This window comes from Pseudochaenichthys georgianus, chromosome 8, assembly GCF_902827115.2.
Source record: "Pseudochaenichthys georgianus chromosome 8, fPseGeo1.2, whole genome shotgun sequence".
Lineage (NCBI taxonomy): Eukaryota > Metazoa > Chordata > Actinopteri > Perciformes > Channichthyidae > Pseudochaenichthys > Pseudochaenichthys georgianus.
The window spans coordinates 3,374,835-3,389,717 of record NC_047510.2 but is presented as its reverse complement, the minus strand read 5'-3'; the positions used below and the strand labels follow the sequence as shown (position 1 = coordinate 3,389,717).

Here is a 14,883-nt window from a genome sequence, read left to right as displayed (position 1 = left end):
GTGTATATGCGGCAGCTTCCATGTAAAGTTAGCGTGGGTGAAAACAGTTTTTCCGGTCTCGAAGTTTTCATAATAAAACCGGATATATTCCCCTCACTGTCAAATGATTACACAGTGATATCTGTATTACTCATCCACTAAAAAACATCAGTTTATCCTTAATTACACAATATTGATTGGTTTAAATGGTGTACAATGCTTTTGTGTTTTTAACCTTCGATTCTGAGAAACAAATAGTTTTTAAGAAGTTTCGACACTAGTTTCCGAAGACACTACACTACCCAGAATCCCCAGCTATCGTTTGGGACTACAACATCCGCCTTGCTTTACAAACCCCGTGATTAGTCATCAAGCCCGGTGATTGGATGTTGGAGTGGCAGTGCGACAAGGTTACGCCGAGCGTCAACAGCTCCTTGAAATGGAATGGAACCATGGCAGACTTTCCAAAACTGAGACTTGAACGGGTCCCCCCCCCCCAGAACTACACATGCTCGCTATTGTGTGCTTCACAACATGTTCTATGGCACGTCTCTTTATAAGACGTTTTCGTATTTCCCACAATTAGAAGTTGCCAGTATTAAACTGTGTACACCCTGGAGGTTTAGGGGATACGAAACACAGTGGTGTTATCAAATTTAAAACATATAATTAATAAATGGGTGTATTAATATACCCACATGACAGCTAAGGTCAGAAGAGCTTTATCTAACAGCTGGTCTTATGTCTGTGACCCCTCCTGTTGTTCATTGAAAAGCCTGAAACATGCACGTGTCAAGGTTCAGAGGCACATTTTGCAAATATGGCAGTAGCCATCGATCATCTTAAGATAAGATATACTTTATTGATCCCAAGTTGGGAAATGTTTTTGTTACAGCAGCATGTACTACTTTGTTCTACTCCACTACAATTCAGAGGTTAACCTGGTATTTTTACTCCACTACATGTATTTTAGTTACTTTGCAGATTCTGATTAATGTGAAATATAAACAACCCTTAAATCAGACTTTAGTTACACCTGAGTCAAATTCAGGGAAGGGGATTGTACTTTGTCAGACTTCATATTTATCTGTAAATAAAGTATTCAGCTCTGTATTAAGTGCAAATAATTGTTACTCACCACATCAATATCTCATCTGCTTTTTCTGCTCTTGTTGACATCAACCCCGAAATGGGAACAGAGGCATTTAATAAAAGTCTAATGTTGTAAGGGCATCTCTTGTCTAATCCCTTTTTATGCTAGCAAGAGGCGCTTTCACACCGGAGTACTTTTCCCAGGAATAGTTCCGATAGTTCCAGGGATTTTGCGTTCACACCAAAAAGATCTGAAACTTTTTTGCGAACCTTTTCACCCCTTTTTAGTCCCTGCTAGAGAGTTCTTAAGTAATACAAACTTTAATTTAGCCTTGTCTGTGAGAGAGCAGGGACTTTCCTGGGGATAAAAAAGGTTCCAATTTCTGATTGGCTGGGCGAATTGCAAACCACACCCCGTGAAGCCAGTCCCCAACTCCGGGGACTTCCGGCAGAGTACTTCGGGTGGCAGTATACGCCGTGAAGTTGTTTGCGGCCTGCCAGTAAAGAAGAAGAAGAAGAAGAAGAAGAAGAAGAAGAAGAAGAAGAAGAAGAAGAAGAAGAAGAAGTGAGGTCAGCGGCTCCGTGGAACTAAGTTCCGGGAACTATTCCTGGGAAAAGTACTTGGTGTGCAAGCGCCTAATGTGTTAACACAATGTTTACTTTTACAAATGTGATATATTTTATTGTATCATTTGCTTAAAAATACATTTTAAATTTGAATAATTTAAAGTGGACCTATTATGCTATATTGGAAACATATATTGTAGGGCTATACAGATACAAAACATGTCTGTGAAGTTTTTTGCTTAAAATCCCAAACAGATCACCCGTTGTAGCCATGCCTCATACTGCTCATGCCCCTTTTTTCCAGCCCTGTTAGAGAAACGCGGATTTTGGGTCCTTTGCTTAAAAAAAATAAAAAATTAGGAGGAGGCGGAGCTAACTCCTGATCAGAATTCTACCGGAGATATAGTTAAATTCTGCTGTGATAAAACGCCATCCTGTTCTAAACCACATCAAGGATTATTTATGAAACAGTATGGAGCTCAAATGCTTTTTCTCTTGCGGGTTTATCACAAGGTGAGTTCCTTTTTTTATTTCCTGCTTTTTAAACACATGTGCTCTCTAGGACAGGTTAGCTCTGTTACCTCATTCACACCAACGGTGTTTCAGGGCCGGTTCGGAGCTGGAGCTTGAAAAGCACCGGGTTTTCCTCTTCACACCGCAGCGGGGCAGACTCTTAGCTCCGGAATCCGGTTCGTTTCAAACACCAAAAAATTGTTCGGCCAGAGCAAAAGCAGCGCATACGTCACGCTTACGTCGAGGCGTGGGCAGAGACAGATCAACTCCTGAACAACAACAAAAAGCCCGCGTTTTATCCAGTTTGTACACAACGATGGAGAAACTTAACAAGAGTTTCAGTGTTTCTGCCATAGACTGTATATATAAAGGTTTCTGCTCATGGTGAAGCAACGTGTCTGCGTGTTAAGGTGGAACCTGAGCATTCACGTTGATCACCTCTCATTATAACTCATTATAAATCTATAAAACTATAACTATTAAACTTTACTTCACGTGTTCATTTGAGAACAGCTGTTACATACCTGGGTGAAGGTTACAGTTCATTTAAATGAAAGATGCAACGTTACTCCACACTCATGGTTCAGTCCACCTTAAGAAATAAGACCGACCTCGGAAGCAGTTGTGTTTTAAAAAAACTAGGGCTGTCAGTCGATTAAAATATTTAATTGCGATTAATCGCATGATTGTCCATAGTTAATCGCGATTAATCGCAAATGAATCACACATTTTTTATCTGTTCTAAATGTACCTTAGAGGGATATTTTTCAAGTTTTTAATACTCTTATCAACAGATGAGTGGACAAATATGCTTTATATGTGTGTTTATTATCATTTGAACAATGACGAATATTCTCATGAATATTAAACACAACAACCTCTGAACATTACAAATATTCGCCTCAATTCAACCTGGAACCTCTCTCATACAATAATACAATACAAGGGTGTGTGTGTGTGTGTGTGTGTGTGTGTGTGTGTGTGTGTGTGTGTGTGTGTGTGTGTGTGTGTGTGTGTGTGTGTGTGTGTGTGTGTGTGTGTGTGTGTGTGTGTGTGTGTGTGTGTGTGTGTGTGTGTGTGTGTGTGTGTGTGTGTGTGTGTGTGTGGTGTGTGTGTGATGGATCATTGGAGCTATGTGCAGCTCAAGGCATATGCTCAAACGGGAGCTGCCTGGACGCTGCAATCATGTTGCGCGCACTATCCGTGCTGAGTGTGCTGACTTTTCGTACAATATCCCACTGTCTGGCTTCCTGCATAAAGTCAAGTGCTCGGCCAAATGTCGCTCCTCTGTTTTCATTGAAACAGCTCCTTATATCCGTTAGCGCAGCTAGCTAGCACCAGATGCTAACAACAGCAATACACGTAAGGTATGCCTCGCTCGCTCGCGCCACACATACACACACCCTCCCGGTCCTCCCGATGGCCAGTCGGTGCCTGCCTGTGAGCGTGGAAGTGTGGTCTGCCGGGTCTGCTACAAGCGGGCGGCAGGAGCGGGGCTGTCAGCATCAGCGGGGCTGTCAGCATCAGCTTGTTGAATGTATTTTAAACTCGATGCTCTCTGAAACTATGGGGCGGCCGAGGACAAAAAAATACACATGCGTTAATTGCATTAAAATAATTAGTGGCGTCAGGCTTGGAATTTCGTCATTTTAGGGGCAAGGCCATTTGGCCTTCCCGTTCACATTTTTTTTAAGGGCACAAAGGCCACATGACAGGGCACAAAGGCTGTTTGGTTAAATTACGCTGGTCAATCAACATGACTGAAAAGTCTAGCACTAACGTCAACACCAGTCGTTTTACAAATGGCTGAATAGCAATAGTGTTTCTTAAACGTATACGTTAAGTTCAGCCATAAACCACATAAGTCAGTCAGGGGTAGACAGTAAGGGTACAATTGTATTGTCACTGGCCCCACCATTGTAACCACTGGCCCGGAGCATTCGTCCACCAAAAAAAAATCGACTAATAATGAAGAAAATTAACACATTTGTTGCAATAATTTATGCACTAACTACATTACTACTTGTACTACAACATTTTAATCATCAGTTCTTCCTCATTTTCCTCAATTGTTCATATTTGGTTTATTAAAATAATGATATTGTGGTCATTGTTAAAAAATGTCTGCTATTATTATGAGTATTATTATTTGTATAATGCGCTTTCTGCCTTCCTGTCATTAGGAGTTAGACATGTAATGGCTATATGTAATTTATTTGATTAGAACCTTCATTATCCTAAACTGCTGGGACATTTCGCCAATACCTTTATATTGTCTACTCTTCACTTACTTGTCAGCATAGGTCGGCATTGATGTACAGAGCCGACAGAAGACCTTGTTTATACTGGCATCATATTGAGAGGTACAGCCAGTGACGCGTCCTAAAACCAGGAAGTAAGCTGCTGGTTCACTCCACAAAAAGCAATGGAATTTCTCCACAGGGTTTTGGAAAATAGCTGGAAATAAGGTCTGTGGAAAACAAACCTGTTTGATAAATGCACGTTTTGTTCAGCCGGATAATCTCCACATGTCTACCCTACTTTTATAATTTTCGAATCATAAATCTAATTGATAGATTATAAAAGGGTTTTAGGACGCGGCACAACAACTCCCTGTCACTCCTTTAACTCCTCCAGTGACTTTCTTTTATTTGAAGATTGTTTTTTGCACGGCGCTTGGCCGGTTACCGCTCTTATTAAAAACATTTTGGCGAATGGTTCGGTGGCGCGATAGTCTGTAGTGAAGAAGGAGCGCCCTCACGGGAGCCTGCTCGCGCTGTGCTCTGCAGCACATCGCGAGCACATCGGAGCACATCGCGAGCAGCAAACAGCTGTTTGCTTTCCCCCCAACAACGACAACCGACTCACGAAACGCTATGTTGTAGCGTTGATAAACGAAACAATTTAACTAAGTTGCTAGTCAAAATACCAATACCACAGGACATTTTTTTTACTTTTGACAGGGGCACAAAGGCCACTTTGGCCGTGAATTGCATTTTTTTTAACAGGGCATCACGGCCAATGTGCGGGGCAACGACCGTCGTGGCCGTCGTGAAATTCCCACCCTGAGTGGCGTTATTTTTTTTTTTGCGTTAACACGTTATTAAAAAAACCTTTATTGACACGAGTACACTTTTTTATAAGAATATAGTCTCTAAACCACAGAAATGACTCTGGAAAAGTTGCAGATAGAGCCATAAGAAATGAATGCAATTGATTTCATCCGCGCGGTTTGGCTTTATGAAGCAGGCACGCAAAAGGTTACGTCATGACGCAAACGATGACGCATTACCAGTCGGACTCTGGGCAGTGTGAAAAGAGCCAGAGCTTAACCGAAGAACCGGTTCTGAACCTGAAAAGCTCTAGCACGGAGCTTGAACCGGAGTTGCGTTGGTGTGAATGAGGTATGAGTGTTAGCGAGGCTTGCTAATGTAAACAAAGACGAGATTACGTCCAAAACACGTTAGGCATTGTTTCTGATAGCAACTCTCTGTGGGTCCACCATCCGAAATTACGTAATATCGGCAGCAAATCTGTATCCGCTCGTTGGACCCCCATTTTTAAAGGATTTGGGTACGGAGGAAAAGAGAGAGGGTTTTATTTTCTGATGCTGCGTGAGTTCCCTGACACACCGGGGACACATATTTATGTATAAAAGACATCACAAAGTGCATTTTGCATGATAGGTCCCCTTTCACATCAATCAAATGTTTTTTTAGGGATTACAGTAGGAACACTAAAAAAACAGTATAACGGTAACCAAACAGCTGACAGAATTATACTGTAAAGCTTTTACTCGATACGTTTCTGATCCTTGTCATCTCCTAAATGCTTTTACATTCAGCATTTACTCTTTCACACACATTCATTCAGAGGCCTACAGAGAGACACATTCATCCTTTGTTGACGATGCCATTAATGCAATTTGTTGTGAAGTATCTTTCCCATGAACACTATGTTGACTGCACCCTCGACCTTCCAATTGGTGGATAACTATTCCACTGAGCCACAATGGCCCCTAAACTAATAAAGTTATCTTGCGATGGAATCACACCAGTCGCAGCAGAACTGGGCCAGGGCCGAGGATTTGTTTTACTTCCTACCATTTTAAGCAAACCTTCAGGTCCGTCAGAAATACTTGGGGGATGTAACGCTTAGCAGTCAAATTATTTCCCCAATTGTGATTAGTAAACAGGTATTTAACTTTAAAGAACCCTTTCCAGGTTCTTCTGTGACCTGCCTTACATGCACACCCTTCCACAGTTGTGTCTAAACTATCAGCTCTGTATCTGGTTACTTCTCCATCAGAAATACTTGATGTTCCCAGTACCTCCTGAGTGAGAGAGTTGATCCTCTGCTGCAGGTTGGTGGTCTCTGATTGGATCACACTGGTGTCGTTGATGAGGGGATCACAGGAACAGCACAGTAACCTCTCCTCCCCAAACTCACTGATTATAGGAAACTGAGAAGAAGAAGAATGCATTGACTTATTATAAATGTCTTAAATGTGTCTTAAAGTGTGTGTGTGTGTGTGTGTGTGTGTGTGTGTGTGTGTGTGTGTGTGTGTGTGTGTGTGTGTGTGTGTGTGTGTGTGTGTGTGTGTGTGTGTGTGTGTGTGTGTGTGTGTGTGTGTGTGTGTGTGTGTGTGTGTGTGTGTGTGTGTGTGTGTGTGTGTGTGTGTGTGTGTGTGTGTGTGTGTGTGTGTGTGTGTGTGTGTGCTGCTCTCCACCTTGACCTCGTAGTGTTTGAGCTTCCTCTTGATGCTGCTGTTCTCCCTCTCCAGACTGGCCAGCCGGGTTTTGATATCATGATAGGCGGCAGCCAGGGCCAATCCTGATGCCGGGTACATGTCCTCTGGCATCCGATTGGCTGACCAGCTGATGCCGGGAATGCCCACGTCATCCCTCAGACCCTCTCCTCCTCCCAGCAGCCCCAGCTCTCCTCTGCGGAATAGATCCATCATCAGTTGGCTGTAGGAGAGGGAGAGAAAGAGTTAGAGATGACTTCTGGGAAATGTAGTGCAGTAAACACAGACTGGACTCAGAGCGAGACGGACAGAACAGGCAGTCACTTTGCAGTCTGCACTGCACGTGCACTAAATGGCAAACAACCTGTCTAGCCCCATGCCCTGGCAGAGGTGGCTGATAGAATGTGTATGTATGTGTGTGTGTGTGTGTGTGTGTGTGTGTGGGTGGGTGGATGGGGGGGTTCAACCTGCCCATTGAGCCTGCGAGCCAAAGGTTTGTTGTTTCCCATCTGCTGCACTTACTGTAAGTATATACTCTTTTGCCTGCTGTGTCTCTCACTAGCAGTTGCCATGGCTACTGTGGAACATTTATCTAATTGAATAAAGTAGAATCACATACATACCTGAAATAAGGTCTGTGGTTTACACAAGCTGAAGAGATTTTCATGTTCTGTTCTACAACATAAATACATCAGTAAATACCCCACTGGTGAATGTTGAAGCTTAATGTGTAAAAAAAACAGCGGTTGCTAGTGGCTAATGAGACTTTTGAACTTCATCACACTGAACATTAGCCGCCTTTAGCTTAGCGTGGGGATGCGGACGACCGTGTTTATATCTTAACGTTAGATTTTAACTTCAGCCAATTGCATTTATGCTTCAAAAATCCAAAAGTGTTGTTATTATGTGGAGATTATCCTGCTGAACAAAACGTGTAATGTGTAATATTCCAAAATGCAATGGAAAAATCCAATTGCTTTTTGTCAGGGAGCTCTTGTGATTCTAACCCCTGGGTTGGCCTACAAAAAAAACCTCATCACTGCACCTCTCTATGGAACCTCCGTAAATTATAGTTATCTGTTAGCTCTGTTATTTTAGACAGGGTCAATTTTCACAATCAGAACCCTGAAGGCATTTTGTGTTTATTTATGCCATACAACATTTCTAGGGGTATTAAGGGGTGCTGAATCCAAATCTGCTGTATATGAAGCTAAAAAATGTCCCAAAATGCCTCGAAATTGAGAAATCCAACATGGCCACCACCACCAGCCTGAAATCTATTTTAAGTATATCTTTTTGACTAAACAAGGTACAAACTTGAATTAAATGTGCTTTTGTAAGTTCTCCTACATGGGCAATCTGATGCCATATTCAGATTTGAGATGTAATGTGAATAAACTGCTTAGATCTCATATATATTGCAAAAATAGTAGTTTTTAACTATGAATAATTACTCAGCTATTATTATTATTATCAGGCTACTTTTACTTACGTTGTATATTGTTTTGAGGTTAAATGTTTCAAATGTGCTGTGATGGAACCTTTGCCTTCCCCACTATTGCCCCCCCACCCACAAAAGCAAAAAACAAACCAAAAGGAGGAATCACAGAGCGCCCATTCAGCGGTGTATTAGCAGAAGACTGTTTCACACAGTCATCTGAACAATGTCCTGCAGCACAGAAAGCACAAGCTACAGACATGGCCTTCTTCATGTCCAGGACATCTAAAAAGCCAATGCCTTCCTGGATATTGTACAATCAAAAGGCAAGCACAGTCAACCCAGAGAAAACTACAGTAGGCTACCTACCTATCATCCAGGCTCCTGCATCTGAACTCGATACACTGAACACAGTTATCAAGCGAGTGCTTCATATCTCCAAATCAATGGAACAACAGCATGTCATTCTGACAGTGGGCGAGGCACTTTATCCGAAGTTGCTAGAACTAAAGTGGTCAGTAGAAGAATACAAGGACGTGCTTATCCCTTGCCTTGGAGGCCTTCACATTGCCATGAACTTCCTGGGTGTGATAGGACAACACATGGTTGATTCTGGCCTGAGCGAGCTATGGGTCAAGTGTGATCTAATGGGAGAAAATGCTGCTCAGCATGTCATGGCAGGAAAGGGGTATGCACGTGCCATAAGGACCCACAAACTTACCCTACAGGCTCTTTGGCAGCTACTGCTCCCACGGCTTTACACATATCTGGATGAGGTTGATGTTACACTGAGAGCTGAACTCTCAGATCTCTGCCAATCCGTAGATGCTGACCACATCGCGCAGATGGTCGACAAACTGACTACAGACAGATTCCAGCAGCCCATGAAAGAGTTTGCTGCATCGCTTGCAGTTGATGACCCGAATGCCGCATTCTGGTGGGACTACATGACTATGGTCAGCATCGTACTCTGCTTCATAAGAGCGCAACGTGATGGATTGTGGGATCTCCACCTGTATGCTTTCAAACGTATGCTGCCCTTCTTCTTCAGGTACGTTCATATAAACACGCCAGATGGGGTACTGTGTACCTGGCTGAGATGTCTGCTCTCCCACCAGAAATCCTCCTCGAGTTTCAGAAAGGCAACTTCTTGGTGAAACGCAGTGATCGACGCTTCAATCAGGTTCAGCGGATCAAAGTACTGAGTGGCTAAACGCTACAGGAAAAAGAGTGGTGGTTTAGTGGGCATCACCAGGATAGCAACATCCCTCAGTAGATGGACATTGTCGTATAATCTGAGAACAGTCATAGCTTCTCAGACAAAAGAAATGCTGAGACTGACAACAGATGATGAAGACGATGAGTACACACACACTGAGTGCACAAAGAGTAGAATGGAGAGAGACGACAGGGATGAAAGCAAAATATGTGTATCATTGAAAGAGCACTGTGTGTTTCAAGATGGTGGGGACACACTCAAGAACATAATCAACAAGGAAGTGGTCACACCGGAGATTCAAGAATCTCTGCTTGGTGCAGAACACCTTGGACAGGCACAAATGAAAGTGTTTGTGGACAAACGTCTGTGTGAACCTCCAGCTAGTGACCAGCACTTGGGACTGAAGTCACCCATTCCAAAGAACAAAGCCAAGACATTTGCCTCTTTGTATGAAGTCGTGCAACTTTCCAAGAACAAGCAAAACACCATCAAAGTGGACAGGCAGATTCTACAAAGGCTAGTCACAGCTTACAGAGCAGGTCGTAAGGTAGACCTGGAAAATGTCCTCCAGCATGAACTCATGCCCATCCCGCCATCTCTGGCCGCAACTAACGGCAGTCTACATTCCACCAACAAGTCTGTTTTAGCAAATATACTGACAAAACATGTCCAAACGCCTGCAGATGTGCCCCTTCAGGAACCCAGCTGCCTGGCTATTGATGGCCAAGCACTTGTAATGGCACTTGGGAAGCCGCCTGACACTACAACATTTGGCGACTATGCCAACAAGTTTGCTGAGACGGTGTTGAAGATGGGAGAGAAGTACCAGAGGGTTGATGTAGTCTTTGACAGGTACCGTGACAAATCCATCAAAACGGGCACAAGGAGGAAACGTAAACAGCGTCACCGACCAGTACGCAGAGAAATCGTTAATGACTCCGTTCCACTTCCAGCAGACTGGTCAAGCTTCATGGCACTGGAAGAGAACAAAGCAGATCTCGCTCGAATACTCTCAAACCATCTGATAGAACACAGCCCAGAAGATGAGCCTGTGGTTGTAATATCGGGTGGGTTTGTTGAAGCAACCACTGTCAAGTCATCAGATCCTGATCTTGATTTCTCCTCTTCAATGGCTGACCACGAGGAGGCTGATACACGTCTGATTTTGCACTGCATCCAGGCTCCAATGGACACAATAGTTGTGTCAGTGCGTGACACAGACGTGCTTCTTCTACTTTTAGCACAACATGACAGAATCGGATGTACCCATCTCTACATTAAAGCCGGGACATCAAAGGATCCAAAGTATTTTCCAGTACATGACATTCGCAAGTTATTATCTGATGATCAAGTGGACACACTCCTTGCCTTCCATGCCATCACTGGCTGTGATAGTGTGTCTCAGTTCAGCGGTCACGGAAAGAAAACAGCCTGGCAGGTGTTCGAGCAACATCACACCGATCTTACTGGCCTTGTGAAGGGCCCTCTCACAGAAGGTATTGTAACATCAACAGATAAATGTATCTGTAAGATGTATGGTGTGCCAGAGGTTGATACATGCAACAAAGCAAGAGTTAAGTTGTTTTGCAAAGGTCGTCCACAAGAGACTCTGCCACCAACCTCAGATGCAGTGAAGTTTCATATCATGCGTTTACACTATCAATCGACAATCTGGAACCAAGCTCACCTGCCACATCCTGATCTTCCGTGGATGAAATGGGATGGATGCACAAGGAAGGTCAGTTAGTGCCACGGCTACTGTCTTTGCCACCTATGCCTAAAGCCTGCAGGGAGTTCACTTCATGTGGGTGTACCAAGGGATGCCTCAGCCAACGCTGCAGCTGCAGGTATGTGTAGAGGATTAGCTGATCAATGTGTACAAGATCGTACAAATATGATAGACTGGTTGAGAATATCAGCCTGCCAGACTGCATACTGCTGACTGTTTGTTGTTAACAGATTGTTGAAACCATAACCGGATAATTGTGAACCTATAACTGAGAAAAAAAGTAACAAAGGAACACAATAAGTGTAAGGATAACTGTAACGTGTATTCCAATGTACCTGTACTTGTACTGGTGATAATCTATTATATTATATTCAGAAAGAGTCACATGGAATGTATAGAGGCATGCAACAGCAGGAGACATGACAACACCTGCCGGAACACTGAAGAAGACGCTGCTTTTTAAAAGTGCCTGCCTTTTGGCAATTTCCCATAGGGTTTGATGTAAAAAAGGCAGTGTGAACAGGCCCACTCCTTCTTCTTCATTGCCTTAACACTGGATGGCCTGAGAGCTATAATTTGGGTTTATTTGTTGTTTTAATATATTTTTTACATTATTATTATTTTGTAATCATTGATATATGGTGGTGTTTTATGAGATACTTGAATGAGGTTTTTACCATTTCAGTATGATTTGTATTCTTATTGAGTTGAAAATTCCAATGCCACCCATGTTCTTACTGGATTGGAGCAAATAAAAGCATCAATAGGGCTTTGTTGACGGTACTGTTGCTCCACACTGTAGGCCTAATCGCGTCATGTTTACGTTATGGTTTGGTGGCCAAATAAAAATTGTATTAATACACTTTCTAAGCAAGCCCTGGTTGAGTCTGACAACTTATTTATCAGTAATGACCACCTTTTTCACTATACATGTATGATTTCAAGCTGATTATTCACATTTGATCTAAAATCAGGACAGTATGTTCAATTCCCCATGTGTGAAAACATATAAAAAACACATTTAATTCTAGTTTGTACCTTGTTTAGTCAAAAAGTAATGTACTAAAATAGATTTCAGCCTGGCGGTGGCGGCCATGTTGGATTTCTCAATTTTGAGGCATTCTGGTACATTTTTGAGCTTCATATACAGCAGATTTGGATTCAGCACCCCTTAATACCCCTAGAAATGTTGTATAGCATAAATAAACACAAAATGCCTTCAGCACTTTAAATAAGCACATTTTCTGAAATTCTGCCTAGTCTATTTAGCAGAGTAGAAGTAGGATGCAACAACAAACATTGACCTGTTGTTCACAATGTAGCATTGTCATGGAGCCGTAGATAAAGAGTGTACTGCGTCCTTTTGGATTTTAATACTTCAGTGCTAAATTCGGTTGGATAAATATAATCCTAATTTAGAATGTTAAAATGAACTGTGCCTAATATGGATTTTCCACAAAAAAGTTGAGTTAGGATAGATAGATAGGTCCTAACTCAACTTTTTTGTGGAAAATCCATAATTGGCATAGTTTATTTTTGGATGGATAGCTACCTAATTAAGCTGCTAGTGAAGTCACAGATGTGTGTGTGTGGTGTTTTATAATCTATGTGTGTGACACATGCGGCTTTCACACCAGCGCTTTTCCCTTTCTAGCTCCGTGCTAGAGCTTTTCTGGTTCAGCTCCGGTTTCCCTTTTCTGCTCCCGTTTTGTTCACTCCGCCCAGAGCCCGACTGGTCCTGCTGCTGCTGCGTCATGACGTCACCGTTTACATCGCTGATTTGCTCCCCAACTGTGTTACGGCGCTCACAACAGCAACAACAACAACAACGGGGAACTGCGTCGGGTCGATGATCGTGTTGCTTTTAATCACACGAAGCCAGATTAAATTAAATAACGACTTCTCCAACCTTATGCTCTTCTCCAGAGTGCCGTGGTTCTTTGTTTATTAATGTGTTTCTGCGGCATTTACCGACCGCTGCAGTGTTGGCTGCTCTTCCACGGGACTTTATTCTCCCGTTAGCTCCCGGTTAGCTCACACTGCAGCGGCCGCTCTAAAGTATTCACTGTCCGACTCACACAAGCAGCTGATACATATCCCCAGTTCCCCTTAGCCTAAGTGAATGTGTGTCAGTCTGAATTGACGTTTGGCATCACAACGCTGTTATGAAAGTTTCTCTGGTATAAAATGGGTGATGTTAGCATAGCAACCGAAGCTAAACTGACTACTTGCTATTGCTATCCTATTGTGGCATAAACCGTTTTCTACAGGCACATTTTACCGGCATATTTTTATTATGATTCTACTTGTGATAGTCGGACACGACAACCTGTGCAGCCCATGTATTGATTCCATCCGATAGCTGCTATAATACAAAACAACACGTCTGCCTCTCTCCACAATGATCAATAACAGTGAACGGATCAAAGTAAGGCACAAATAAACAAAATCACACGAAGCCTGGTTAGTGTTGCCTTACTTTATAAAGTGTGTTTATAAGCACTACTGCTTGTAGGCAGGCATGACAGTCGACCCATGTTCAGGGGAGGTGGGTTTAGTTTCCTGCACGCCTCGACGTAAGAGAGACGTAAGCGACGCCACCTCTTAGCTCCGAAGCTCTTGCCTCTAGACCGACAATTTTTTGGAACTGGAAGTGAACCGGATTCCGGAGCTAAGAGGTGGCGCCGCTGTGGTGTGAACAGGAAAAACTGGCACTTTTCAGGCTCCAGCTCCGAGCCGGAGCTGAAAACGTGTTGGTGTGAAAGGGGCAACAGAGGTCTTTAAAACTTTATTCCGCCTTTCGGCAGACCTCATGTAGAGCAGGGTTCATACCAAGCGGCAAACTCTGGGGAAGAGCCAGGACGCCAATACGGAAGTGCCACACACTGCAGTTCATCTAGTGGCCAGTAGGAGCAGGCTGCAGAAGGGAGCAATTTCCATAGACCCCATGTTAAAATGCCCAACTTTACAGCAGAAATAAACATGTTTACATCGTGGTTAAAAAAACCATATTCTCTGTATAGTTAGATTCCCCCTTCATGACTACTTTGTGGGGGGTGAATTTTTTCTCAACTCATCTGTTCAATTAATATTAAGCCTTAAAGTTATGCATATATTAGGCCGTGGTCACATTGAGTGACAGCTCTGTCAAGTGACTGCTGCTGCTAGCTTCTTGTCTCTCTGCTACCTGCTCCGTGAAGCTAGCTACAGGGACTCTGCCTGGTCAGTTCATCCAGGGAACACAACTTGAAAGCGGCCGTGGTTGTTTGTTCTTCATGCTTATATATCGGACTATTGTGACTTGCTCTGCGGTTGAAACAGACGGTGCATGAATGCGGTTTTTGCGGTAAGTGAAATTCGAGTATTTATTGATGTGTTTATGATTTGAATCAGCTACGTAATGAATGTTAAGGCTTGGGTTAGCGTGTAAGTGAGTGGTAGCTACATCGGTGCTAACGATGCTAATCGTAGTCTTCAAGTTAAAACCATAGACTGTATATATTAAGGTTAAAACGAAATAGACAAGTGTTAAGCGTTAAGTGGGATAATACTGTAGAACAAACGACTTCTGTTTGAGGTTATAAAATAAGGTCATCCTT

The 14,883-nt window shown here is 43.0% G+C and overlaps 1 protein-coding gene across 1 annotated transcript in view; it reads right to left on the bottom strand.

Moving 5' to 3' along the window:
* Nucleotides 1-14,883, bottom strand: part of LOC117451659 (TANK-binding kinase 1-binding protein 1-like) — a 66,397-nt gene that overhangs the window by 11,905 nt on the left and 39,609 nt on the right. The window contains exons 2-3 of the mRNA XM_034090063.2: nucleotides 6,881-7,121; nucleotides 6,482-6,613 (exon numbers count right to left, since the gene is read on the bottom strand). Coding sequence (XP_033945954.1) covers nucleotides 6,482-6,613; nucleotides 6,881-7,121 — 373 coding nt within the window. The remainder of the gene's footprint in view (nucleotides 1-6,481; nucleotides 6,614-6,880; nucleotides 7,122-14,883) is intronic.